This window comes from Lissotriton vulgaris, chromosome 6 (assembly GCF_964263255.1).
Source record: "Lissotriton vulgaris chromosome 6, aLisVul1.2, whole genome shotgun sequence".
NCBI lineage: Eukaryota > Metazoa > Chordata > Amphibia > Caudata > Salamandridae > Lissotriton > Lissotriton vulgaris.
In genome coordinates this window covers 7,472,774-7,500,395 of record NC_141694.1, presented here as the reverse complement: position 1 = coordinate 7,500,395, position 27,622 = coordinate 7,472,774, and the positions used below count along the sequence as shown (strand labels likewise).

At 48.1% G+C, this 27,622-nt stretch overlaps 1 protein-coding gene across 1 annotated transcript in view; it reads right to left on the bottom strand.

Moving 5' to 3' along the window:
- Positions 1 to 12,918, bottom strand: part of CNPY3 (canopy FGF signaling regulator 3) — a 69,708-nt gene extending 56,790 nt beyond the window's left edge. The window contains exon 1 of the mRNA XM_086925818.1: positions 12,652 to 12,918. Within this exon, the coding sequence (XP_086781944.1) occupies positions 12,652 to 12,754 (103 nt within the window). The 5' untranslated portion in view covers positions 12,755 to 12,918. The remainder of the gene's footprint in view (positions 1 to 12,651) is intronic.
- Positions 12,919 to 27,622: the final 14,704 nt, after the last annotated feature.

Below are 27,622 nucleotides of genomic sequence, written 5' to 3'. Positions count from 1 at the left end.
TCATTTATATCCGGGCTGGGAGAAGGTGTAAAAAGGGAAGGGACTCCAAATATTCTTTAAAAGCCCCAGCCCCATTTCTAATAACCACATTGTGGATACCTCTACACAATAGTAAGGCTGCCTGACCAGAATAGTGTTTGGCATGTATTTTACTTGCTTTTTCAAAACGGTAATACAACCTACCTGCAATATTTTAAAAAGTCTAGACACATTTCAACATTGCCACTTTTAAGGACTTACCCCAAAAAATTGAGGGGGGCCTGATTTTTTTCCACTTGGGGGAGGAGGGGGTGCAATATAAAAAAAGTTTAAGATCACTAAGGTCATGTGTACTGTGTACTATAAAGAAAAGCGCATTGCTACGTATCATGGCAAAGCAATTCTTCATCACCCAATTGCTCGGGTGTCTGCCTCTCTAACGACAACCTCTACTTCTCCCAAATTGTCAAAATAGATCATAGCATTTTAGGTCGAGCCTGGGCAGCGTATTCGCTGCTCTTCTAGGCAAGCAGTAGTCAGTATATGGGCTATCAAGGACTTTGGACACACCCACCACTTTTGGTTGGTTAGTTGAGCTGCTTTTTAAAATTCCTTTTCTCTGGTTGGTTAATATTATGTATTTGTCCTCCACTTGGCGCTTGGTTCCTGCCCAGCAGACATCACCAATTAATGCCTTTCGTTGGCCAGCTCTGGCAATCTCTTGGATCTTCACACACCCTCCACCCCTCATGCGCAAATGCAGCATCCCTCCATGTCATTATCTGGAGGGGGAACATTTAGGCCCTTTTCCACAGGCCACTGGCCTGCCGCAGAACGTCATGAGATCCTGGAGGTAAGATCAAGTTTGACCAAGCATTTGAAATGCAATTGGTCTCTCATAACTGAAAGTTAAATCTATTGGTGTTGCAAATAATAATGCAATGCCAAAAACTCAAACTTTCAGTAATGCGAGACTAATTGCACTGCAAATGCTCGTTAAAGGTTGCTGTAAGAGCCTTTTAATGAAAAATACAAAATTACGATGTAAGAAGGATGTATTCATCATTTTACACACACTAACTTAGCAAAATTAATTTGGTGCAGCCTTTTAGTCTGGAATTAATAAGTAGCAGGAGCACCATGAGCGTCGAGGAGTCCATACACCCGTAGGATCATTCGACCCCCAGAGTCAGGTGTGTTAGTGAAGGACCTCTAGGAGTTGTATACCCGTAGTATCATGTCGACCCCCAGAGTCGGTGGGTTAATGTAGCGTCTATAGGAGTCCGTACAGCCGTAGTATCATGTCGACCCCCAGAGTCTGTTTCTTAGTGAGGCACGTCTAGGAGTCTGAACACCGTAGTATCATGTCGACCCCCAGAGTCTGTTTCTTAGTGAGGCACCTCTAGGAGTCCGTACAGCCGTAGTATCATGTCGACCCCCAGAGTCGGTGTGTTAGTGAGGCACCTCTAGGAGTCTGTACACCGTAGTATGTCGACCCCCAGAGTCAGGTGCGTATGTGAAGCACCTCTAGGAGTCCGTACACCGTAGTATCATGTCGACCCCCAGAGTTGGGTATGTTAGAGAAGGACCTCTTGGAGTCCATACACCCGTAGTATTAGGTCACCATCCAGAGTCAGGTGGGTTAGTGAGGTGGCTCTAGGAATCTGTAAACACATAGTATCACATCGCCCCCCCCAGAGTTGGGTGTTTTAGTGAAAGACCTCTAGAAGTCCGTTTACCGTAGTATCATTCGACACCCAGAGTCAGGTGGGTTAATGTAGCGCCTCTAGGAGCCCATACACCCGTAGTATTAGGTCACCACCCAGAGTCGGTGGGGTAGTGAGGCAGCTCTAGGAGTCCATACACCGTAGTATCATGTCGACCCCAGAGTCGGGTGTGTTAGTGAAGGACCTCTTGAAGTCACCACCCAGAGTCGGTGGGGTAGTGAGGCAGCTCTAGGAGTCCATACACCGTAGTATCATGTCGACCCCCAGAGTCGGGTGTGTTAGTGAGGCGCCTCTAGGAGTCTCCATACCCGTCGTATCATTCGACCCCCAGAGTCAGGTGTGTTAGTGAGGTGCCTCTAGGAGTCGTATACCCGTAGTATCAAGTCGACCCCCCAGAGTCGGTGGGTTAATGTAGCGCCTCTAGGAGTCCATACATCCGTAGTATCATTCAACCCCCAGAGTCGAGTGGGTTAATGTAGCGCCTCTAGGAGCCCATACACCCGTAGTATCATGTTGACCCCCAGAGTCAGGGGTGTTAGTGAAGGACCTCTTGGAGTCCATACACCCGTAGTATTATGTCACCAACCAGAATCAGGTTTATTAGTGAGGTGGATCTAGGAATCTGTAAATACGTAGTATCACATCGCCCCCCAGAGTTGGGTGTTTTAGTGAGGCGGCTCTAGGAGTTCGTAGACCGTAGTATCATGTCGGCCCCCAGTCAGGTGTGTTAGTGAAGCACCTCTGGGAGTCGTATACCTGTAATATCATGTTGACCCCCAGAGTCGGTGGGTTAATGTAGCGCCTCTAGGAGTCCATACACCCGTAGTATTATTCGACCCCCAGAGTCGGTGGGTTAATGTAGCGCTTCTAGGAGCCCATACACCCGTAGTATCATGTCCCCATACACCTGTAGTATCATGTCGACCCCCAGAGTCAAGTGCGTAAGTGAAACACCTCTAGGAGTCCGTACACTGCAGTATCATGTCGACCCTCAGAGTCAGGTGCGTAAGTGAAACACCTCTAGGAGTCCGTACACCGCAGTATCATGTCGACCCTCAGAGTCAGGTGCGTAAGTGAAACACCTCTAGGAGTCCGTACACCGCAGTATCATGTCGACCCTCAGAGTCGGGTGTGTTAGTGAAGTGCCTCTAGGAGTCTGTACACCCATAGTATCATTCGAACCCCAGAGTCGGTGGGTTAATGTAGCACCTCTAGGAGCCCATACACCCGTAGTATCATGTCACCCGCAGAGTCAGGTGCGTAAGTGAAACACCTCTAGGAGTCTGTACACCCATAGTATCATTCGAACCCCAGAGTCGGTGGGTTAATGTAGCACCTCTAGGAGTCCATACAACCGTAGTATCATGTCACCCGCAGAGTCAGGTGTGTTAGTAAGGAACCTCTAGGAGTCCGTACACCGCAGTATCATGTCGACCCCCAGAGTCGGGTGTGTTAGTGAAGTGCCTCTAGGAGTCTGTACACCCGTAGTACCATTCGAACCCCAGAGTCGGGTGGGTTAATGTAGCACCTCTAGGAGCCCATACACCCGTAGTATCATGTCGACCCCCAGAGTCGGGTGTGTTAGTAAGGAACCTCTAGGAGTCCGTACACCTCAGTATCATGTCACCCGCAGAGTCAGGTGTGTTAGTGACGCACCTCATGTTGTCCATTCCTTCACTCACTAAATGTCATAATTATCCTTCCACCATTTTCCTTGGCATGCGCTCTGTGGCCCGGCCTGTCTCACCTTGCTGTACAGAACTGGCCCAGATTTTTCTTATCGAAAAGGTTAGACCAAGCAGGTGCCACCGAACCCTACTGCACAACTTATAATGATGTTACATAGATGTACCATCCATCTTCAGATGTAAAGAACAGCAGTGAATGACCATTAATACAACAGGTCTTCCAATGGACCCTCTCAGAGGATTCAAGACGACTGCCCAAGCAAAGTTTTATGAATGTGAGCCTTGTTAAGAACGGAGTCACTCCTCTGTAAATGCCTTTTGTGTAGAAATTGAGGAGTAGAGATTCTGATAACAAAGGTAGGGTGTAGACCTCTACAGAACACAAAACAACCTCGCCTGCTGTCCGAGTGTGCCGAGATGAGTGTTGAGGAGTCCACAAGATCACAGGGACTGACCTCTACAAACAGCATGTACTCACCCAAGCACATATTTATTCTGCCGACAGCTCACTGCGTGCTCTCGAACCTACTTGGAACATATGGATACATCCAGTACACAACTCAACAGTAAAGAACGCCCTGTGCTCAGGTCACTGACGCAGGCTGCTGTGCTCGCCTGTTAAGACCGGCAAGTGTCCAGCAGCACCACAGCACCTCACCCTGGACCGCTTCTGCCTGACCTGAATCTGGCCAGAGGTGAAATGCAGATATCAAATTCGCAGTTACTAATAGCTGCAAATAGATTATAAAACAAGACATTCAGCGTTTCAAAGGAAAGAACTGATCTATTCGGTTTTACTACTTTATGAAGAAGTGAATAAAACACATGGCCTACACGTGCTCCAGTGTACAGCACACAGGCCGGTGCCAAGCTGACCACTCTAGGCTGATGCACCATCAGCTGGTTCCAAGAACGCGACTGTGCTCCATATGAAGTGGGCCCAATATGACAGACTGTTGTACAGGTCTACGACCTCTGTACGTCAACAGTACTGTCTTCCAGGCAGTCACCAAGCAAGGCCACGCTCTTCACTACCAAAGGACAACTGTGCCTTTGTCGACACCCAACGTGATCTGCTCTAGTCTCAACATGTGCTACGCAGAGCACTCCATGTGATCACAGACGGGTGCAGAGACCAAACGCGTCCAACTGGAAGGTGTCGCTACTCCGGAAGAACCTACGTGTGAGCATAGGACCCGTTAATCATCATTTCAGAACAGACTACCTAAAAAATGATATAGACGCAAAAAGGCAGTGGGTGGCACTGGGAGGCTTGGGGAGCGAGAGGCAAGAGAGGAGGGTGGAAGGTGTCCACCTGGAGACAGAATCGGTTCACTCAATCCCCAAAGGGGCTGCCACTGATCTCAGAATGGGACGGTCTACGTAGTGGGACACATCTCATGCACCCTAAAAGTAGACGTTCAGCAGAATAATGGGGGCATTATGTAGGGAAAGATCCCTGCTGGTGGGTCGATCTATTCTACACGAGATGGCCTCGGCTCGCAAGGGACAGGTGTCCAAACAAGGCGTTTGTTTTAAATTATTTACGTAAACCTCTGCAAAGGCTTCTTAAGTCTTAGTACTATTTACTAGAACATAGAACTCACTTTTCCCACCTATACCCCAACATTAAGTATTTCCATTATGACCAGGAATGGGAGCATGCCAGCAGCAAGTGTTAGCCGAAGACGATTTGTGCACACGAGCACAGAGAGAACATGGTGACAGAAAAGGAGTCTCCCTAGTGTAGTCTGCATGATTCGCCTCTTCAAAGGATCCTCCTGTGTGGCGACTGAACAGCCGGTGGCCTGCACTGCCAAGTCTGGGCAGCTTCCGCCCGCCATTGAAAGAGGATGTGTTCCACCTGCCCTGCACCCTCTTCTGCGTGGTCGGCCACACACTGCTGCTGCCTTCAACCACAGGGCGCAGGGTGTGAGAAGATAAGGCCTCCACTTCCCCTTTCTGAAAAGAGGAAGCCTACACTGGCGTGAGAAGAGGAGGCCTGCCGCACAAGCAGCCGGCTGGTGTACTGGCTTCCTACACGAGTTTCACTCTGTCTTCTTAAAAAGGGTTACTTCTACAAGTCCCTGGCCAGAACACCACATACACCTGACAGTGAGTGGTAGAGTGCAGTTTTAGAACAGAGCCGAGATGTGAAAATAGATTAGGATCATCTTTTATTCCTAGAAACTATTACACGTAAATGTTAGTTAAGCCGATTGAAACAGTGCTTTATACAAACTTAATTTGACCGAAGAGTATTATGGGAGCGAGCTGTAGCATTAACAGGAGTGCACAGCAGCTTTACTACCAGTGTGCCAGCGTTAACCACAACACACGTGTGGCAGTGTTAACACCACAAATGGCTTCCTGAGAACATCTGGAAAATGGTCACACAGGCCCTGATCACCAGCAAACTCGATTACAGCAACACACTACACACGCAGCAAGACTTATTCTTAACCAACCGTATCACGCCACAGCAGGCCACATCTCAGAACTGCACTGGCTTCCAATCCACAAACATACTCAGTGAAAACTTCCTTGCACACACATGCAAGACCTGGCTGTTTGAATGAACAAGATCATCATGAAGCAGCTTCAGCTCCAGAACCTTGAGACCCTCCCGGAGATTTGCCGTGTTTTTAAATCCTTGATTGATAGACAAAGCACTACACAACACCGGCCCTGAATACCGTTAACAGTTGCATACACTTCTTCACACTTCTGTGCCACCTCTGCTCAACGAGACTCATTGGCACACATACCCCACATCTGCAAACCCTGGAGCCTGCGCCTTCTCACACCTGCCGGCAAAGCCTGGAACGACCTCCCTGACCACATCAGAGCTTCCGATGCTCGAGCTCCGCAAGAAGCTGACGACCTGGCTCTTTGAGCAACCTCACCAGGAGACAGCTGCAAGACACCTGCAAAGCGCCTGGAAACCTTCACGAGGGATTAACGTGCTATACAAATACACATGAGTCCGTCAGAGATAAAACACCAGCAGCTGGGCAGCCATGGCACAGGCAGGGCAGCCATGGCACAGGCAGGGCAGCCTGGCGGTGCTGGGTCCTGCGTCCTGCAGTGTTTGCTACAAGAGTCTGAGCTGGTCAGGAAAGTCTGGGCCATGGCCTGTTGGTGGACATCTGACATGCATTGAACCAAGGCACCGATGCAAGATCCGTGAAGGGCTGAGTTAATGTATTGAAATGCTAAAACAGTTTTAAGTTAAGCATTTACATCCCGGCATGATCTCGCATGTTACTTATTTTTTAAAACAGAAAAAAAGTGGATTAAAAGCGTACGTTGTGAAGAAGTGGGTTTCTGTTGCAGTAATACCACCCCCCCCCTTTTTGCTAGATTTCTGATGTACTTTGACTGAGTGTGCCCTGGGCTCATGCCAATCAGGTGCCCAGGGCCGGTGTTCTTTCCCTAAAACTGTACTAAAGCCTAAAACCAATTGGCATCTCTGGCCACAGGTCAGCCCCTGGTAAATGGTACCCAGGGCACTGTGACCAGAGAAGACCCCTAAGGGCTGCAGCACTTATTGTGCCACCCTTAGAGGCCATGTGCCCTGACACAAACACACTACCTTTGCAGGCTGCGTGTCTTGGTGCAGAACTAAACAAAGAGGCCACATGACCCACATCCCTGTGTGCCATGCCCACAAACACACTGCCCTGGCATCCATCAGTCACCCCTCGAGCTGGGTGTCCTATGCCAGTGGTGTAGGCACATGTGTATGAGCCCTGTGCTCCTACAGTACCCACGGCCATTCCTGGGCACTGTAATTGCAGTGATGCCATTAAGAGTATATGGTGCTGGGAGGTTGTCATTACGAACTCAACAGCACCATGATGGCTTCAGTGAAAACTGAGAAGTAGGGTATCAAACTTCTCAGCACATTAAACCCACACTGATGCCAGAGTGGGATTTAATGCCAAATGCACGACAGAGGGCAACTTGGAGTTGCACCATGAACCTAACCTACAATCCACGTCTTATCTGAGAGGCTGCCTAGGCTGCCACACAGCAGACATGTTACTGGACCCCTGGGTAGAGAACGATCCGCTCTCCCCGGCCTGCAACAATGCCCTGTCCTGGGCGAGGTGCTATGTCTCCTCCCCCAGGATGGGTTGGGGAAGCTTCAAAGGCATGCTGCCTTTGTGAGCTTCTTCAGGCCACTTGCTGTACTCAGCAACTGGCCCCCACCAGTTCTGACCCCCAATCTGTCAGGAAGACTGGCGGGAAACCCTGAGTAAGGAAAGGAGGGTTGCTAGCCTGAGCCAATTCCACCCCTCAGGTGGGAGAGGCGAGGTGAAGCAAACGGACTCCGGTCATCTTGAGGATGGGAAGCCCTGCCCAATCAGAGATAGGCTCCTGCCCCCATCCCACAGGAGAGGACCAGGATAGGGGGTGTACTCACCCCAGGACAGGGACCTCTTCTCCAAGATCCCAACTTACCTCTCGAAGTGGTGGTCGCACCTGAAGAATCTCTGTCCCCGAGTAAGCAGCCTTTGTTCACTTTTTAACTCTTCCATTGAGCGCCCGACGGCTCAAAAGCCCCCTGCACCCAGCTGCCCGAGTGCCACTGGAAGTGCAGCAACTACTCGATTTTGCTTCCCCACTTGCCCTCTGTAAGTGACCAGGAGCTCAGCTCCCACAGCCGCTTGGCCTGCTTGCTTGCAGCCACCAACTGAAGGCCCCCTATCCTCCTTAGGATTACATTGGGCCTACTCTCTCTGCACCTGGCTGCCCCTGTGCCTCTTAGGGTGTAACAACTGTACCTTTCCGACCCTGGGAGACCCCAGAGTCTATGCCCAGAACCTTAACTCTACCAGTCGATTACTTACCTAAAAGCTGATAACTCATTTTCCTTCCATAGGTTAACATTGGCTGGTTTCACTTGGAAATTCTTCTAAGTGTGGAGTTTTGAAACTTTAAAATATTCAACTAAAATCAGCTGAATAACGAATTCCGATTTACTCACCTGTTATCAGGAGAGACGCCAGTGCTGTATCTTTCAGCCCAGCACTGAACCAAAAAAGTAATTATAACTGTACTTACCAGTAACTTGAAATTCCTCCCATAGGATAACATTGCTTGGTTTTCACTGAAAAGTTTGTCAACTTTGAAAATACAGTAGTGATTTTTAAAGAATATTATGGTAACAAAAACGCTTTTACCCTATTGTTTATAGGAAATGTCCTGGGACTGAATCTAGGATCCAGTCCTGTGGTTAGAAAAGTAAAATCGATAAAGTAATCAATTGCATTTAACTAGCAAAATCCATTGAGCTCAATTTTATATTGGGTTTGAAATTGTGTTGCCTATTGCAACCACTGTAGCTATTGTACTTAAACAGTCTATTGCCTATTTGAAAGTAATTACCTAAAGTTTCTCATATTGAGAAAAGTATATTTTGATACCTTGTTGGTTCTATAATAAAATAATTATATCTTTTGATACAAAACAATTGGCCTAGAGTTCAGTTCTTGAGGGTGTGAGACCTTTTGCTGATTGAGTGTGTACAACAAATGCTTTACACTGTCCTCTGATACTGTCTTACTGCTCGACCAAGCTACCACTTTGGAGAGTAAGGTTATATCTAACTTTAGCCTCTGCCATACCTCTGGGGACTGGGGACTGTGGACTCTGTGCAAACTGTACCTTACTTTGGTAAGTATACAGAACCACTTTCTTACATACGTGTTCTTCCTTAGTGTGCAGGGTGTGAAGCAGGGCTTTAAATGGACAGGTACTGTCCGGTACTGAGCACCGGCACTTCTCATAACTGCTGCAATACCTTCAATGAGAGATCACCTGCACTTCCATCTCTGCCGCAATACATTCAATGTGAGAGCACCAGCACCTCTCAGCACTGTCGCAATACATTCAATGTAAGAGTACCGGCATTCCTCAGCACTGCTGCAATACATTCAATGTAAGAGTACCGGCATTCCTCAGCAATGCTGCAATACATTCAATGTAAGAGTACCGGCATTCCTCAGCAATGCTGCAATACATTCAATGTGAGAGTACCAGCACTTCTCATCACTGCTTCAATACAGTCAATGTGAGAGTACTGGCACTCCTCAGCACTGCTGCAATAAATTCAATGTGAGAGTACTGGCACTTCTCAGCACTGCCACAATACATTCAATTTGAGAGTACTGGCAATTCTCAGTACTGCTGCAATACATTCAATGTGAGAGTACCGGCACTCCTCAGCACTGCCACAATACATTCAATTTGAGAATACCGGCACTCCTCAGCACTGCTGCAATACATTCAATGTGAGAGTACCAGCACTCCTCAGCACTGCCGCAATACATTCAATGTGAGAGTACTTGCACTTCTCAGCACTGCCGCAATACATTCAATGTGAGAGTACTTGCACTTCTCAGCACTGCTGCAATACATTCAATGTGAGAGTACTTGCACTCCTCAGCACTGCCGCAATACATTCAATGTGAGAGTACTTGCACTTCTCAGCACTGCCGCAATACATTCAATGTGAGAGTACTTGCACTCCTCAGCACTGCTGCAATACATTAAATTTGAGAATACCGGCACTCCTCAGCACTGCCGCAATACATTCAATGGGAGAGTACCGGCACTCCTCAGCACTGCTGCAATACATTCAATTAGAGAATACCGGCACTCCTCAGCACTGCCGCAATACATTCAATGTGAGAGTACCGGCACTCCTCAGCACTGCCACAATACATTCAATTTGAGAATACCGGCACTCCTCAGCACTGCCGCAATACATTCAATGTGAGAGTACCGGCACTCCTCAGCACTGCCACAATACATTAAATTTGAGAATACCGGCACTCCTCAGCACTGCTGCAATACATTCAATGGGAGAGTACCGGCACTCCTCAGCACTGCTGCAATACATTCAATTAGAGAATACCGGCACTCCTCAGCACTGCCGCAATACATTCAATGTGAGAGTACCGGCACTCCTCAGCACTGCCACAATACATTCAATTTGAGAATACCGGCACTCCTCAGCACTGCTGCAATACATTCAATGGGAGAGTACCGGCACTTCTCAGCACTGCCGCAATACATTCAATGTGAGAGTACCGGCACTCCTCAGCACTGCCACAATACATTCAATTTGAGAATACCGGCACTCCTCAGCACTGCTGCAATACATTCAATGGGAGAGTACCGGCACTCCTCAGCACTGCTGCAATACATTCAATGTGAGAGTACCGGCACTCCTCAGCACTGCTGCAATACATTCAATGTGAGAGTACTTGCACTTCTCAGCACTGCCGCAATACATTCAATGTGAGGGTACTTGCACTTCTCAGCACTGCTGCAATACATTCAAGGTGAGAGTACTGGCACTTCTCAGCACTACCGCAATACATTCAATGCGAGAGTACTGGCACTTCTCAGCACTGCCGCAATACATTTAATGTGAGAGTACCGGCACTTCTCAGCACTGCCGCAAAACATTTAATGTGAGAGTACCGGCACTTCTCAGCACTGCTGCAATACATTCAATGGGAGAGCACCGGCACTTCTTAGGAGCAGAAAGATACTTTAAGCAGTAAGAGTACATGTACTTTTATATTTCCATTGAAAGCAATGATGCGAGGAGTGTGCTTCACTAGGGTGCGGGGGTTCCTCCTCCATATGTCATTGTTAGAGATGGAATTGTTTGGGGGGGCAGATTTCTGGGGTCCATGTATCTTTGGGGGCTGACACTTTTCTGGGCAGTCTTGCTGTTTGAGTCTTGCCTATAAAGTTCCGTGCTTCGATGGAGGGGTGGGGGGGCACTAACGCTAATGTTCCCAGAGTTCAGCAGATTATTTCTTGGAGGGGTGGGTCATATTTCGGGAGGGGGAGTCTACGGGCTCTCTTGCCGCTGCAGGAGCCCGCGGTCCCTGGTGGTGTAAACCTTCATGCAATGCTGAAAACTTACTGCTCGAGCCCCCTACTTTCAAAAGGGAGAGATGGATGGAAAGGAAATGGATTTGTAGAGCGCCTGGCTACCCGGGGGCGTCCCAGTGCTGTGGGTTTAGACATAGAAAAAGTGAGTTTACGGGAAGAGCCAGGTTTTCAGGAGCTCGCGGAATTTTAATGTTTGTTTCTCTCCGGATGGTAAGTGGGAGGGAGTTCCAGAACTTGGGGGCGTTGTAGTAGAAAAGGCGCCCCCCCCCCATCACGCCTTCTTAATTCTTGGGGTGTCGGCTAAGTGGAGAGAGTCGGAACTGAGTTTTCTGTTGGATTTGTAGGGTTTAATCAGAGCTCAAAGAATGGGGGGACCCTTGCCCTGAAGGATTTTGTGTGTGATACAGAGGGATTTGAAGTTAACTCTCTCCTGGATTGTGAGCCAGTGGAGGGTACTTAAGGCTGCTCAATCCTTCTGGGGCACTGGGGCTCGAATCTGGAACTCGCTTCCTCCATCCCTCCGAACCACCACCTCTCCCCAGACCTTCAAAGCGGACCTCAAATCTCTTCTCTTCCAAAGACACTTCCAGCACGAATGCACCCCTTTCATGCCCCCCATGGCCGCTCGGCTCTTCTGGTGCTCAATGTTGTAAATATGGATTCTATACTTGTACTAACCTAATTTTTGCCACCTCTTATTTTATTTTTCCTTTTTTAACTATCCTGATTGTATTAGTAAGGTGAGCCTGTAAATCTCCTCGTGCCTGGTTCTATTGTGAAGCCTCGGACAACTTTGGCTAAAGAATGCACTGTATACAACTGCATTAAAGAAAGAAACACCGGGGGGGGGGGGGTCTGAGTTTCCCTCTAGTGTTGGGGGGCCCGGGGAGGAAGTGGGGGCTCTCGGTGGGGAGGAGGGGGGGTTGAGGGGCTGTCTGGGGGAGGGGGTGTGGAACTGGGGGGGGGGGGCTCTGGGGGTCTCTCCAGGGGGAGGAGGGGGGTTGAGGGACTCTCTGGGGGGGGTTGAGGGGCTGTCTGGGGGGGCGGAACTGGGGGGGGTTGAGGGACTCTCTGGGGGGGGGGGTTGAGGGGCTGTCTGGGGGGGCGGAACTGGGGGGGGGGGGCTCTGGGGGTCTCTCCAGGGGGAGGAGGGGGGTTGAGGGGCTCTCTGGGGGGTTTTGAGGGGCCGTCTGGGGGGGGTGAGGGGCTGTCTGGGGGGGTGAGGGGCTGTCTGGGGTGGTAGGGGGCTCTGGGGGGGCTGAGGGTCTCTCCAGGGGGAGGAGGGGGGTTGAGGGGCTCTATGGGGGGGGGGGGTTTGCTGCCCCGCCCGCTCTCACCTTCGCACTTGTTGGGCAGCTTCACCCAGTCGCCGTCCTCGCCCCTCGCGGCCCCGGCGGCCCCCAGCGCGGCCAGGAGCAGCGGCAGCAGCAGGGCGGCCATGGCCGGGGTCTGGTACCGGGGACAGGCCTCCTCCCTCCGCCCCCGCAGCACTTCCGCAAAGCCCTCACGTGACCTCCAGTAACCACAACAACCCCCGCGCTGCTCCAATCACAGCGCGGCGAGTGGATTACCCCAGCCAATCGCTAAACTGCTCCAGTGACGCCAGCGAGATCAGCCGTCGCCATGATAGACTCAGGCAAAAAAGGGGGTCAAGAGGCGGGGCTGACCCGCGGGTGCCCGGGAGCGGAAGAGCTTCCGCCTGACCCTATGATTTTTTTATTTTTATTTATTTATGCGTTTTTCTTGTTCAGAATAATTTTATTAAGTTTTCAAAAAAAAAAGTGACAGAAATGGACAATACAGAAAAATATAATAAAGAGCAATAAAGGACTGTTGAATGAATAAAAATGTTTTTACAATCAATATATCATAAATCCTTGAAATACAATAAGAGAATAATCAATGAAAGGAAAAATAAAAGTAGCGCAGACTTTACCCGAAGGTGTCAGAGCGCTTCACAATAGGAACAGAACTGAAACATGAGAACATTACAAGTGCACAAAATACAAAATCAAACGTTACATTAAATGAAGCAAAAATGACAATCGTGTGCAAACAAAATACAAGAGGTAGCAAACGGTGCATTACAGGAGGAAAAAGTGACGTTTGCAGGTTACGAAAGTACAAGTAGAGGTATAATACTGCAATAAATGGCAGACACTCCAGCACAAGAACAAACGTTACGTAGGGCACTGGTGGCACTTGTGCAGGTATCGAAAACAAACAAATGTAAGAGGTAGAAAACTGTGTTACAAGAGAAAGTGAAGGGTGCATGTTACACACGAGTACCAAACACAGGTAGAAGGATAATGCTGCAAAAATGGCAGGCTCACAAACCACAAGAACACACTGGGAAGGCACTTCCATAGTCAAGTTAGTAGATTTTCCGCATTTTGTGATGGTCTAGAGCCTCCAGAGAGCTTCAGTTTATTCGCCAGGTTGCGAGGAGAAGAGGAGTGCAGGGCTTTGTGGGCGATGCAGGCAGTCTTGTAGATAGCTCTAGCCTCGATGGGAAGCCAGCGGAGGGTGGATAGCATGGGAGTGATGTGGTCGCTTCTTTTTGCCCCAAAAAATGAAACGGGCTGCTGAATGGAGAACACACTTAAGGGGGAACAGGTGGGATTTGGGGAGGCCAGTCAGAAGAGAATTGCAGTAGTCCAGTCTGGAGAGGACCAGCGATTGGACCAGGGTTTTAAGGTCATGCTCTGGAAAGAAGATGCCGCTGTGCGCCATTGACGCGCACTGTGCAGCTTCTTGCAGAGCTCCCAGAGGTGGCAGTGCACGTGCCCACTCAGCCTTTCATCCTTCCGAGGTCTATAAAATGAGTACCATTGAGTTGGGTAACAATTAACATCTGTTATTCAGCGCCAGGGCACCTTTTGGTAATTGTGCGCTTTAATGCACCTGTAAAGTTATGTTACATGTTACGTACATGTGTTAACTACAGTGTGCCCCCTCATAGCTGCCAAAGGGTTAGATTGCTGTGTGTGACATTTTCATAAAATCACTGTAATTATGAGTGACATTTCAGCCACTATGAGTGACACTTTTTCACGAGCAAAATCAAGCAGTAAAGACAAGGGAAGCATATATAAATATCAGAATGACACCCATTTAAGCAACAAGAAACTCTAAGAAAATCTAAAACCTGCTGCTAATCACCAGAAATCTAACGGAATTAACCTAGTGCCTTGCAAACGGATCGTAGTTTAGGGAATATGCAATGAAACATTCAAATGCTTTCCACAGTAGTAGACTTAATTTAATAATACCTTGTGTCAGCTGCTGTACAATGGCCAAGTCAGTCTGTCCCCAGTCGAAACGCAGGTTTTGAGGAGATCTCTATGCAGAACTGGTCATAGTGGCACTGTTCGGCTAATGTGAGAGGCAGGCCTGCCCTAAACACCTGCTCAGCCTCTCCCTGACTCAGGAAGTCCTAGTGAAGGAGAGTTCTAGTGTTGTCAGGCGACAACAATTCTTGGGGGCCCGGGCTGGGGCACAGGCTGAGGTTGGCGGATATCCTGTGCTATACATAAGCTACAATGCACGTTCGTTAAGGTCCAGAGTGCCTTTCCAGTTCAACAACATATTACGTCTTTTTAGCAGTGTATCCAACTAAAGTTTATATTATATTCATAAATTTTTTCAAAGATACATATTTATTTTTTTTTTCTTAAATTTTTGGAAAACCTTTATTGCACAGTATCATAAAACAAGTACGGGCCTACAACCATCCGGTCGGCCTCGACATCTTTTGAAGCACATTAGCAAGCAATATGGCAACATGGTAGCATCTCAAATTACAATACAAGCAGCCTGGGTTACACTGGAAATACGTGCACTACAGAGAAGCAGGAGAAGTTAAGGTTTAATTTTGCAATTTTTGTAAAGCGTATTTAAATATTAAACGCTAGAAAGGATCAGAGTTCACACAATCCGTCCAAAACAGAAGTGTGCGACGTCCATCAAAAACAACCAGCAAGCAGTAAAATAGAATCAAAATGGCGGCACAATGATACCACAAAAGGATTGATAATCGCATAGCATGTTGTGTGCCGGTCACCACCCACCCCACTTCGACCCATTCCATTGACCCAAGGAAAAAGGAAAAAAGAAAGGAATTGGAGAAGAAAGAAAGAAAAAATAAGGCCCATAGAAACTGAAACGGACAAAATAAAATCCCCCCCCCCCTACCCCCCACCCTATACGCATGCAGAGGCTACGGCCTACCCCCCCCCCAGCAGTGTGCCTGTCGCCCAAAAAAGAGTACCCGAAATAAAGAAAGAAGAGAAAGGAAGAAAAAGGTATACCTGTAAAACCGGAGGAGGGCCAAACTTATGTGGCCGAAGCAACCAATCTGTATATTCTCGGCCGCCCACCCCCGACCCCGAATTGAAACATAACCAACGTCCAGCTCCCCCGTCTACCCATCACAATCCCAGCAAAGCAACCAACAGGAAGTAAAAAGGAAAAACATCTTCAACCTTGTCCCTTTCGATCCAATGTGCCGACGAGGTGCAATAGTGAAACAGCCTTCCAGAATGGGGTAAACAGTCGCAAGGACCACATCCGGACAAGGCACTGTCCACCAGTATCTGACCAACTCAAAGCCATGTGGTCCATAAATGTACAAAGAAGGGCAGCGCACCGCAGCAATCCTCCAAAGTTAAACAGCCGAAGCATCAGCAGCATGCCCAGGACACAATAGCAAGAATCGCCAGCAGATCCCGGAGAAGTTGCAAAACATGGCGCCCAGAGGCGATTCCCCAGCCACTGTAACAGTCCAGGAACCCCACACCTCTCCACAGCTGTAGTAGACCGGGTCGCGGCAGTAACCAGCTCTCGCACTTCAAGCGCCTCCATGCACCTCTGGATAGGCAGCTCACCATGATCGAGCCCAGGGTGTGGTGAAGCACTCTGCAGACGAACGCCAACTCGGCCAGTAGAGGATAGCGTGGGCACAATGACATCTAGTCGGCTCCCCAGGTCCCGGGCGTTGTCACACAAATCAGCTCGCAAGGTAGCCAGGGCGCCCAGAATATCTCCGATCTTTAAGGGCATCTCAGGAGAGGAGGATGCTGTAGATCCCGGCACACGGGGCTCTGAGACGTGTGGTAGTCCTCGAGCCCGTCCACCGTCATCCCCTTCCAGCAGTTCGTCATCCCATCGGTGCCCCGACAAGCACAGCCAGGTCCTGGGGACTGGGGCAGCACACTCCATACCGACGCTGCACACAGTTGTAGTGCAGCGTCGGCCGTTGTAAGCACCCTCAGCCGCAGGTCGGGCCATCAGTTGCAAGTGTAGAGCGCTCGGCTCAAAATGGCCCCCTTCACAACGCCGGATAATGAAAGGCTTGCAGAGTCATCCAGGGGGAAGGATACAAATGTATCACTGGTAGCCGCGATGTCAAAGCAAGCGCGGAGATTAAAAGGAGTGAATAGCACGCTGCTGCGGAAAACTCGGTGCAGCAGCCGCTCTCCGCCGGCCGACTCCGCCCTGCTTTCAGTGGCCGCCTTTATCGTGGTCGGGGCCGGCCGCCCCTGAGAACAAAGAACCGGTCGCCGCCATTAAGCACCAGAAAGGAGACAAGGACGAGTCACTCCTGCCGCAGGAAGCACGTCGGTAGAGCACACCGTCGGATGCAGCATCACTTCCCCGTTCCGATACCACGACGAGAATACAGGATAGTTTGCAGGAGAAGTGGCGGTACGGAATGAGAACAAGCGGGTCGGCGGAGCCGAGGGTTTAGGCGGCCATCATGGTTGCAGGCTAGGCTCCTCCTCCAAAGATACATATTTTAACGTTGTTACCACTTATTTGTCGTAATGTAATTTGTACAACACTGTTTAGCTCGATGAGCAGTGTGGCTTGGAAACAAAGCTTTTTTCACAAAGACATGCTCGCAAAACAGCAACATCTTATGCAGGAAATCGGCAAAAAAATTATATTGCAAAAACAAGCTATCATTGCGGAGAAGTGAACAGCTGCTGTATAGTAGCTGCAAAGCACACCACAATTTACACTGACCGTTGCAAACACGGCTACGTCGCCAATTAAGCCGTCATGATTTACAAACCAGAAGGAAGACAGCATTCCGTTTTTCAGTAAAGCACACTCACAGACACAATTTCCATTGCTGCACAGAGTGTCGATAAGCCTCTCTCTAACGACTTCAGAATACAAGGTTTCCATAACGCACGCCTGCTGCCTGATGAGATTGCGCGCTGCACTGGCATCATCACCGTCTATTAGAAACACACACAGGCTCAGGTTACTTCCAGATTAGTTGTTGCCACACTTTTTATCTTGCTATAATTTAGCATGCATGCACGTGCTAAATACTTGACCGTATAATGTGTCACCGACTAAATCCCTTACTTAAAGTTCAGAGACTGCAGCGGTCCGTGACTGCACTGCTGCCCATGGATGGTGCACTCTCTGCAGCCTACCTGTTCTAAGGCTGCTGGCTGGCCACTCGTCCCGGGACCCCTGCGATGCTCCCTGGCCAATCTCACTTTGAGCCTGCTCAGTACTAGTGTTTTGCGCCGCCGGCTGCCTGCCGCGATGCGATTGTCATGCCTCTGGCGCAGCAGGCGGCCATGAGCGAGAGACTCTGGACGTGATGGCACTCTACCGGCCATCCGTATACTGCCCGGCGCAAACCGTATCATCACCTCATCAGGGGTAGAAAGCACTTTATAAATGCAATTATAATTACACCTGATCAAGCTCCTCGTCTGATCTAGGGAATCCCCTATGTCTGGGAATGCCCAGGGCCTGAAGCCTAGCATGAAGATTCACAGCTCTCAATTAATCCCGGCCCCCGTGGTGTTCCATGACTGACAGCACTCTGTGCAAACGGCCGCGCGCCACAGCCAGATATTGCGCATTGTTGCCAGACAACACAGCAGGGAGCTGGGGCAGAGTGAGTTGATACAATGTAGCGCTCTCAGAGCTGAGCGCAGAGGAACTAGCCCGGCAACCGCAGCACGTCTCTCGGGAGAACTGAAGCACAGAGAGCCGGTGAGGGGCCGCTGGTGGCGCAGGTTGGCAGGTGGTGGCAAATGCGTGACAATGCATTTCAGTGCGGTGACGCGGAACACCGCACTGAAATGCGTGAGCGTCACACCTGATGCGTGATACTTGACAGGACTGCCCCCTCGTGCTTCTGGAGGCCGCTTATCCTATTTATGTATACAAGTCAAGTCAAGTCAAAAAGGCTTTATTTCGATAAAAATTATCATAAAAGCTTCACATAAAATACATGGATTCATTTAAAAAGAAAAAGAAAAGGGTACAGAAAAAATTTGGATACAGGCAATGTTAAAAAGTTTCGGTACTCGTTATAAAAGAAACATTTCATAAATTATTTAAAAAAGAATTAAACAATTGATTTAAGCCTTTTGGCTCTGATAGACCAAGCCCATGCTAAAAACTTAGCAAGAGTACAAGCATACATGGTGCGACTGTCGGACGTTAGTATGCGTAATGCCTCCGCATGACGTCTAGTGCCCAACCGACGGCATAGATGTTTAAGCCATTTTTTCCTCGGTAGGGCATACTCTCCACATTCGAACATGAAGTGTGCCACTGTCTCTGGTCTGTCTGTGCATACTGGGCAGAACTCTATAGTTTGTGCAGGCGGTTTCCATCGTGATGAAAAGGCATGCAAAGGAAGAGTTCCTGCTCTAAATTTAAAGTAGAGGGCCCTATCAAAAGGTTTCTCAATAATGTCTAGATGAGTTCCCGAATTGGTAGGTCCTTGAATTTCAGAAAATCTTCAGTGAGTCTGCCCAGTGAACCATTGGTATTCCGTTGTGTCACAATCCAGTTCCAATAAAGATTCTTAAGGGTTGCCTTTGGGGGAGAGGATCTATTTATGTATACAGTTTATATACCGCGGACATCACCCAAAGGCATACATGCCAACATTTTAGGACTGGGACGTGGGAGATTTAAAGTAAAAAATCGGGCGAATGAAAATTCCCCATTGGCTTCTATTGTAGAAAATGCCATTTCAGATGGGAGACCGCTCAAATAAAGCCATGTTTGGCTTGAAAAATCGGTAGTCTCCCTCCTGAATCAGGTCTGTTGGCATGTATCCCCAAATGTGTCCCCTTAACTTCATGAAAAAACCGCCTTCTTACGCAGTTTTATCTAGCCCCAACTCGACCCGAAGTTATTGGAGCGCTTTACATGAGCACCAGCCCTACTACACAAGGGCACGTCCATAAGTGTTTTTTAGGCACGGGGAGATAAAGTGATTTGCCCATAATCACAGGGTGCTGAGCGGACGCCGAGAGTCCCCAGCTCTAAAGTCAGCAGCTCTGGCAGTTACACCACATCCTCTCCCTGCTGAGAAGGCAGTGTGGCCTGGGGTGGGGGCCTGGTGGAGACACCTGCCCGAGAGTCCCTGCTCCTGTACTGCCCCCAGAGCAGTGGGCGCGGCGGGCACCTGAAGGGCCAAGTTACAATTCTAACTCCAGTCCTAGAATATTTGGGTAACGAGCAACTTCCCCAAATGTTCCAGGAGCATACATGCCAACCCTCCGGGAGCAAACATACCAACCCTTCCGAGTCAGGTGGGAGACCACTGATTTCAAGGCTAGCCTCCCGCCCCCGCATGCAGAATCCCAATTCGGATTCATTGTGAATCATGATCTGCCGGAAACCACGCAAAAGTTAAATGTTGACGCCTGTCGCTCTCATTTCCCCCTCTAAGAATCACCTCTAACACCCATGGTTAACGTTTTGTTCTTAATTCTTGGAGGGGGAGATTAGAGCATGTGACGGGCCTCAACATTTTATTTTTGGTAGTTTTACATAGCACAAACTAAAGCAGAGTTTAGAACTTTGTTTTTGTTTTCGTTATGTTATTAAACTGCCAAACATAATATGCTGATTGTCTCGTCGCCATACATGCCATTAGACTCAATTCATGCAGATTGCCACTGCTTCAATATAAGTCAATGGGGAAACTACGTTCTCACAATTATTATTCTTTTAATTTCCCACTTGGCTGCCCTAAAATGTTAGATATCAAAAGCGTGTACAGAGTTCCCCACACAAAGTAGAGTAAATTAAATAAGGGAGTGACTCTCTCTCTGAAAAATGTTTAATCGTGCAACAGGGAATAAGAATATCCCTTGACGGAATTAAGGATGCCTCACACAATTAACAGGCTGGACAACTGTTGCCATCCTACCTGATGATTGTATCGTGTCATCGCAACGGCAGGCTGGCGGTGCAATGCCTGCTGGGTAGCACTGGGTGCTACACTTTGGCGGAGTTCTTTTATTCCTGGCCAATAGATGCGTGTGTGTGAGGGGCCTAAAGAGTGCAGTAGTGAGCGTGAGTGAAAAGTTAAAAGAGGTCAGTGGAGTCCATTGAGAAAACTTTAATGATGTGGCTCACTGCCTTGTTAAAATTGGTGAAGGGAGGGGTAGCGAAGCACAAAGAGTAAGGTAATTTGGCCTCGTTCAACCCTCGCCTATGGTGCGGTCAACATGTTTCATGCCTCTAGGGCAATTCTTCAGGACCAAAGTAAGCTCATCAACTAGCAGGAAATCTCCAACCATTAGAGAGAAATTTCGTATACAACCTGCATGGTATGACAGGAAGGAATCCTACGTAAGTTCCCGCCCTAGGTATGGGAAGAGAAGAGAAGAAGGACACAATCATTACTGGGCCCATCTAGTAGAAAATTTGCACGTGGAAACATAATGCACAGTGAAGGTGCAAGAGAGAGAGAGAGAAATAAACGGGGGAGGGGTTTACACTGTGTGTGCCATATGTCATAAATGTTACGAATACATTAGTTCGATATACATCAGACTTTACACTCCATGCTTTGTCACTCATCTGTGTTTTACAGCCAAGGGGTAGTGTAATTGTTGAATTGAAAAAGTGGAAGCAGAACCATGAGCACTTCAATGGGGGAAGGTATAATGGGATCACCAGGGTGGAACACTCTCAAAAAGTCCTTACCCTTAGTCCCTGGTAGACGGTCCCCACAGACTGTCCTTGTGGGGCCTGAGCTGTAAGGTAATTACCTAAATAGGAGGGGGGAAAAAAACATTCTGTTTATGATCGTGGTCAATGTAACAGGACGGTCTTAAGTGGTCCCTGAGGTGGTTACACCTACAGGATCGCCAATTGATGCCACAGAAGACCCCTCCGCCGAGTTCGTAGACCACCTCTTACCTTGTTCGCTCGAGGCACTAGGCATGTAAGCACCTACCCCTTTCACAGCGGCGAGATCGCAGGACAGCCGGTGAATAGGTGTGTAGCTGAGTTGCTTAAGAAGCAGAATGCCGCGGGCGCCGTGAGTGGGCGTGTGAGCGTTGCTAGGTAACGCGGCCCAGCGCGGTGTGGAAAGAGAGGGCAGTCAGTAGCCAGAGCTGGTAAGCGTGCAAAGCGGAGCGCCATCTTGGAATAGAGCAACCGCAATCGTATGTGAATGTGACGGGTGCCTTGATGGATGTGGCAGAACCCAAAGGGGTTGTGGATCCCGTGTTCAACTATGGATAGTGTTGAGGGTGCTTAGACTGAAATGGGAACAATCTAAGCATGGTTTATCTGGCTAGCATATAAAATGTTGACACATATGCAGGAGGCGTGTTTACTATTCTTACGCAAAAAGAACAATTGATGGACAGAATGCAGAACAATGTCATACATTCACCCCAGTACAGAGATTTGGGCCTAAATCCATCGTTTTTTTGCTCACCATGCCATTCCAGTTTCAACCCAGCCATATGCAAATCAGCCTTGACCCTGTGCCCAATGGGAACAGTCCAGCCCGAACTGCCAAGCCAGGTCCTCCCTGGACTGGAATCAAGCATCCAAGGACCGGGTTTGGAGTTTCGCCACTCATCAGCCAGGATAGCTTGAATCCAGTGGCACAGTGAGCCCGAGACCCACTTCTGGGCCTACCCGTCCCGCTTAGGGTAACAAGTCGGGGTGTTGAATAGTAGTCATTTCAAATGGTAGAAAGTGCTGCCCTGAGGGCGCTTCTCAGGGGGAAAAAACTTGGAACATCAAGGTGTCAAATAAAGGCAGGTAGAGAGTAAAGTTTCAAGGCACAGATCAGTGCCAACACTTGGGCAGCAAGGTGTTGTATGGAGAAGAGAATTTAACTAAAGCATTTTTCAAAAAGCAGGGCTTTTATTTTAAATTGAAAAGCAGCCTGCATCGCAGTGGTTATGAGCGTAAGTTTGAAGGTAAGAAGTTCCAGACAGCTGTGCTTCCTGAAAAGGATTGCGCTATAGTTTGTTTCTAAAGGGTTCCAACAGCAGAGCTTCAGCATTCCATGATCGTCTAGGCTCGGTGTCTCCAACAAGTAGCTCAGGAGATCATCGAAGCTCACCAGCACCCTCAAAGAAGCTCTCAGAGGTGAAGAAGGGAGAGAGTGTGGCATAAAGGCTTGAGCTGCCAACTTCGGAGCCGGTGGGAACCAGATTCAAGTCTCGGTGTCAACACAACATCCTGTGATTTGGGGCAAATCACTTAATCTCCCTGTGCCTATAATTCAGCGCCTTGAGACCCTCATAGGTGATTTGCTGCGCTTTAGAAATCCTGGATTGATTGACTGAAACCACAACCAGTATCTCATCCAGAGTCTGTGTATATTAAGGAAGGTAGCACGGCTTATCTCAAGACTCTTAGTGTGAGAACCTGCCAATCCAATGGCAGGACCTCATGAAAACACTGAAACACACAAAGTGTCAGCGGAGGGGGTCTGCCACATGACCATCCGCTCCCCCTCTCAATCTAGCTAGGTTGCTAGGATATTGGTCATGTTGTAGGCCCTTCCCTATCAGTCCCACCATGTGTGTGAACATACAATGCCAACATTTAAGAAGAGGAAAGTGGGAGAATTAAAAGAAAACAATCAGGAGAATGTATTTCTCCCATTGACTTCCAGTGCAGGAATGTAATTGAATTGAAATGGCATTTGTAGAATGCACAGCTACCCCAGAGAGTGTCCCGGTGCGACAGGGCGTCTCCACACTTATCAGCGGCGAAAACGTTAGTTGCAGAATGACCAGGTTTTTAGTTGGTTCCTGAAAGAGGACAATTTCACAGTGGCCCTAAGTGCCATTGGGAGTTCATTCCAGGTTTGGGCACCCAAATAAGCGAAAGATCTGCCTCCGGTTCGAGCCCGGCAGACCTTGGGAATGGTGGCAAGATGGCCAGAGGCTGACTGTAGTGTCCTAGAAGGGGCATGAAATGACGTCCTCCTCCTGATGTAGATGGCACCGGTACTATGGAGGGCTTTATGTGCCAAAGCCAGTGCCTTCCATTGAATCCTCTATGTCACTGGAAGCCAATGCAGGGTGCCATTGTTTTGGGGCACATGGGTTCGAGGAGGAAGATTAAAAACTAATCTAGCCACTGCATTTTTAACCACTTGCAGGCGGTTCAGGAGATAGTGAGGCAGACCCAAGTAAAGGACATTTCCATAGTCGAGTCTGGCAGTAATTTGGGCCTGGATCACTGTTTTCCTTGTATCAGTTGACAGGAGGGGTAGTAAAGTCATTTTTGGCTTACAAAATAGAGAATCTCCGTAATAGAGCCAGTAGCAGCATAATGGACATCATTGTCTATTCTGGGCATCCTTGTTCTAGTTGTGGCATACTGGCAGCCATCATTGGCATAATAAAAACACGAATGGGCTACTATTAGCCATTCCTGACATAATAATGGCTGTGACTGATAGACGGTGGGCATCCTGGCCATTGTGGTGTCCAGCTTTAGCACAATGGTGACCTGGTAAATACTTCATGAAAATGGCAAGCTGATGTTTGGGGACTGAACATTTCCTAAAAATAAAAACTCATTTTTTAAAGGCAAAAAATGATGTTTATTTAGAAAAAAAAAATTCTTCTGGAAAATGTATTTTGCTTTCCCCAAATGGAAAGTGGTATGTGATAGAAACATATATGTATTCTCAAAAACAGATATGCTGATGAAGACAAAAGTTCGCAATTCCAAAACTCATTTAATGTTGAAACTTGGTTGATAGTTTAAGCTGAGTTGGGGAGATTAATGCTGTGGTTATGTCCTTTGTGCCAGAGGACACACAATGATTTATTTTTTCATTAGTAAGGTGGAGGCATCTAAGAATGATAACCTTTTTCCTGGCATTTCTACTCTTAACCTCTCCTGAAATGCTCAAGTCGTCACTACTGATAATCCTTCTTAGGGGGATGTATGACGTTACAACGCATGCTTTTACCACGCATGCTGTTACAACGCAAGTATTACAACGAAAACCTTTACAACGCATTACACTTGGGGGTGCTGGATAGTGAATAGTTTAATTTACTATTCCAACTCCAGTCCCCGTGGACACTAGGGAAGATGTTGGATAGTAAATTAAAACTATTCCTTATCCTAGAGCGCCCCCCAGCGCAATGCGTTGTAATGGTTTTCGTTGTAATACATGCGTTGTAACAGCACTGCGTGGTAAAAGTTGCGTTGTAAAGGTTGCATACCTTCTTAGGGTGATCACACTGCAATTTTAACCTATGCAAATCAAACCAAGACTTGTTGAGTTCGGCTAATCCCCCATGAGGGTATCCAGGCACTGAGAGTCCTGCTGCAGAGGTAGGTTTCGAGTCCTTTCCTGAATTCCAACAGGGGATGAGGTCCAAAGATGAAGGGGTAGGTCGTTCCAGGACTTGGCTGAGAGCTGGGAGAAGGAACGCCCTCCGTTGTTACTTCGATGGATGCGTGAGATGTGACCGAGGGAAAGGGAGGCAGAGCGCAGGTGTCTGGCAGGTTGTTGGATGTTCAGGCGGTGGTTGATGTATGCTGGCCCTTGGTTGTGCAGGGATTTAAAGGCTTGGATCAGCATCTTGAAGTGACATCTCTGGGAGCCATTGACGCTTTCTGAGCTGGGGCTGAGGTGGGTCCGGTTGAGGAGGTAGACGACGAGTCTCACTGCTGAATTCTGTATCATCTGTAGTCTCTTCAGAAGGTGTGAGCTGATTCCTTCATAGAGTGGGCTGCCTAGTCCAGCCGGCTGGTGACTAGGGCTTGAGTAATGGAACGTCTGGTGCTGACTGGGAGGCATTTGAAGATCCTGTGGAGCACGTGAAGAGTGAGGAAGCAGGCAGAGAAGCCTGAGTTGATCTGGTTTTTCATGGTGAGCTTCGTGTCTTGGAGTCGTTCCACAAGGACATGTTGTTCCCGAAGATCAGAACCCTTCCTTTTGTCTGTGTTGAGTTTCAGGCAGTTGTCTTTCATCCAGCCGGTGACGCTCGTCATACACCTGCGGAAGTTGACCCTTATGATGGAGGGGTCTTGTAATAGCGAGAGGATCGTCGGTGTTGGATATGATGTTTAGACCGTGGGATCGGATGATGTTGGCCATGGGGGTCATGTAGATGTTGAACAGGGTGGGGCTGAGGGATGATCCTTGAGGCTCGTCTGCTTGGAGGTGAGGGGGTGAATGCAGGTTCTCTGGGTTCGTCCAGTGAGGAAGGAGGCAATCCTTTTGAGGGCGTTTCCTAGAATTCCAATGTGGTGAAGCCTCTTGATAAGCGTGTGGTGGGATACAGTGACAAACGCTACTGAGGGGTCGGGGAGGATCAGGGATGTCATTTCTCCTCGGTCAAGGAGGACTCTGATATCATCGGTGGCAGCGAACTTTGTGGTTTTGGTGATGTGGTTGGTGTGGGATCCTGACTGTGAGAAGTTCAGAAGATTGTTGCTCTCCAGCTGTTTCGTGAGTTGGCGGTGGATGGTTTTTTCTAGGACTTTGGCAGGAAAAGAGAGCAGCTTTATGAGATGGAAATTCTTGAGTTTGGTAGAGGGATTCTTGAGAAGGATTTTAACTTCTGAGTGTTTCTGTTCTTCTGGGAAGGTGGTCGTAGGGATGAATGTTGAAGATGGTGGTGAGATGAAATGTAATTTCTGTGTTGAGCTGAATCTTTTCATAAACCTTCATGGTTATTCGTTGTAAATGCTTTTCCTGTTTTATTGTAAAGCCTTGTGTGCTTAACAGCTTGATTTGTAATTTAGTCGAGCAGATCCAGTTTAGAAGCATCAAAATCCTTGGAGGATTAGCACAGCTCCCATTCCATCAGGATGGCATTAAATTGACATATTAGAAAAAGTGCCTTCACTGCTGAAGGTAGAATTGCTTTTAGTGGCGTGAGATGAATCTTGGGAAGACCAGTCAGAAGAGAATTACAGTAGTCATTTCTAGAAAGCACCAGCGATTGAACTGGAGTTCTGAAATCTTGCTCTGGGATGAAGTAGCAAATTCCCCAAGAAAACACAATTTAAATGCACATTTCTGGCAATGGTGTTGACTGTGGATTGTAAATTGAATGTTTTGTCTAGGATGGTTCCTAGAGAGCTGGCATGTTCAACGACAGGAAGTTTGCTTTTGAGGACGTTGAATGCATCCATCAGAGATTATACGGGTGCTAGTCATTTCGATGAGGAGAAATCCAGTTTGAGATAGGTTCTTTTTCAAATGATGGAGGCCTGTCTTGAACAGTGTTTAAAGTATTGACAGGTGTGAGATGTCGTCTGGAGAGGAGACCCTTAAGTACAGTTGGGTATCATCAGTATATTTATGCTAAAGGTTCCCTGAGATTCTTAGTAGGACTCCAAGGGGCTCGATGTTGAGGTTGAATAAGGTCGGGGCTACGATAGTTGCCTGCTGGTACACTTCATCTAAGGTTACTGGTTCATGCACAAAACTTTTACAACGCGGTACCATTACCACGCAGGTTTTACAACGAAAGTCGTTACGACTTTCGCTGGAGGGCGCTCTAGGATAGGGAATAGTTTAATTTACTCTCCATCACCTTCCCTACTATCCTCGGGGACTGGAGTTGGACTAGTAAATTAAACTATTTACTATCCAGCGCCCCCCAACGCAAGTCGTTGTAACGACTTGCGTCGTAAAACCTGCGTCGTATCGGTACGCGTTGTAAAAGCACGCGTTGTACCGTCATACAGCCGGCAAATAGGTTGTAGGAAGATGGCTCTTTATATAGTGCACTAAAATGAAGTGCACTGTGCAGAGTCTATTGGATCCCTCAGTGGTACACAGAGGTTAAAGGAGATAACACTAACACTCTGTTTGTGGTAATGTGGGCGAGCAGTTGGGCTTATCAGAGGGTACTGCTAAGCACTTGTTGTACACATAGAGGCAATAAATGAGACACACACTCAAGAATACATCAGAGACCAATTTATACATATAAAGTTGATTTTTATGTATTGTTTTAAGACCAAGAGCACAGTTCTAAGGTAAGTACTTTCGGAGTTATGATTTTTCAAAGT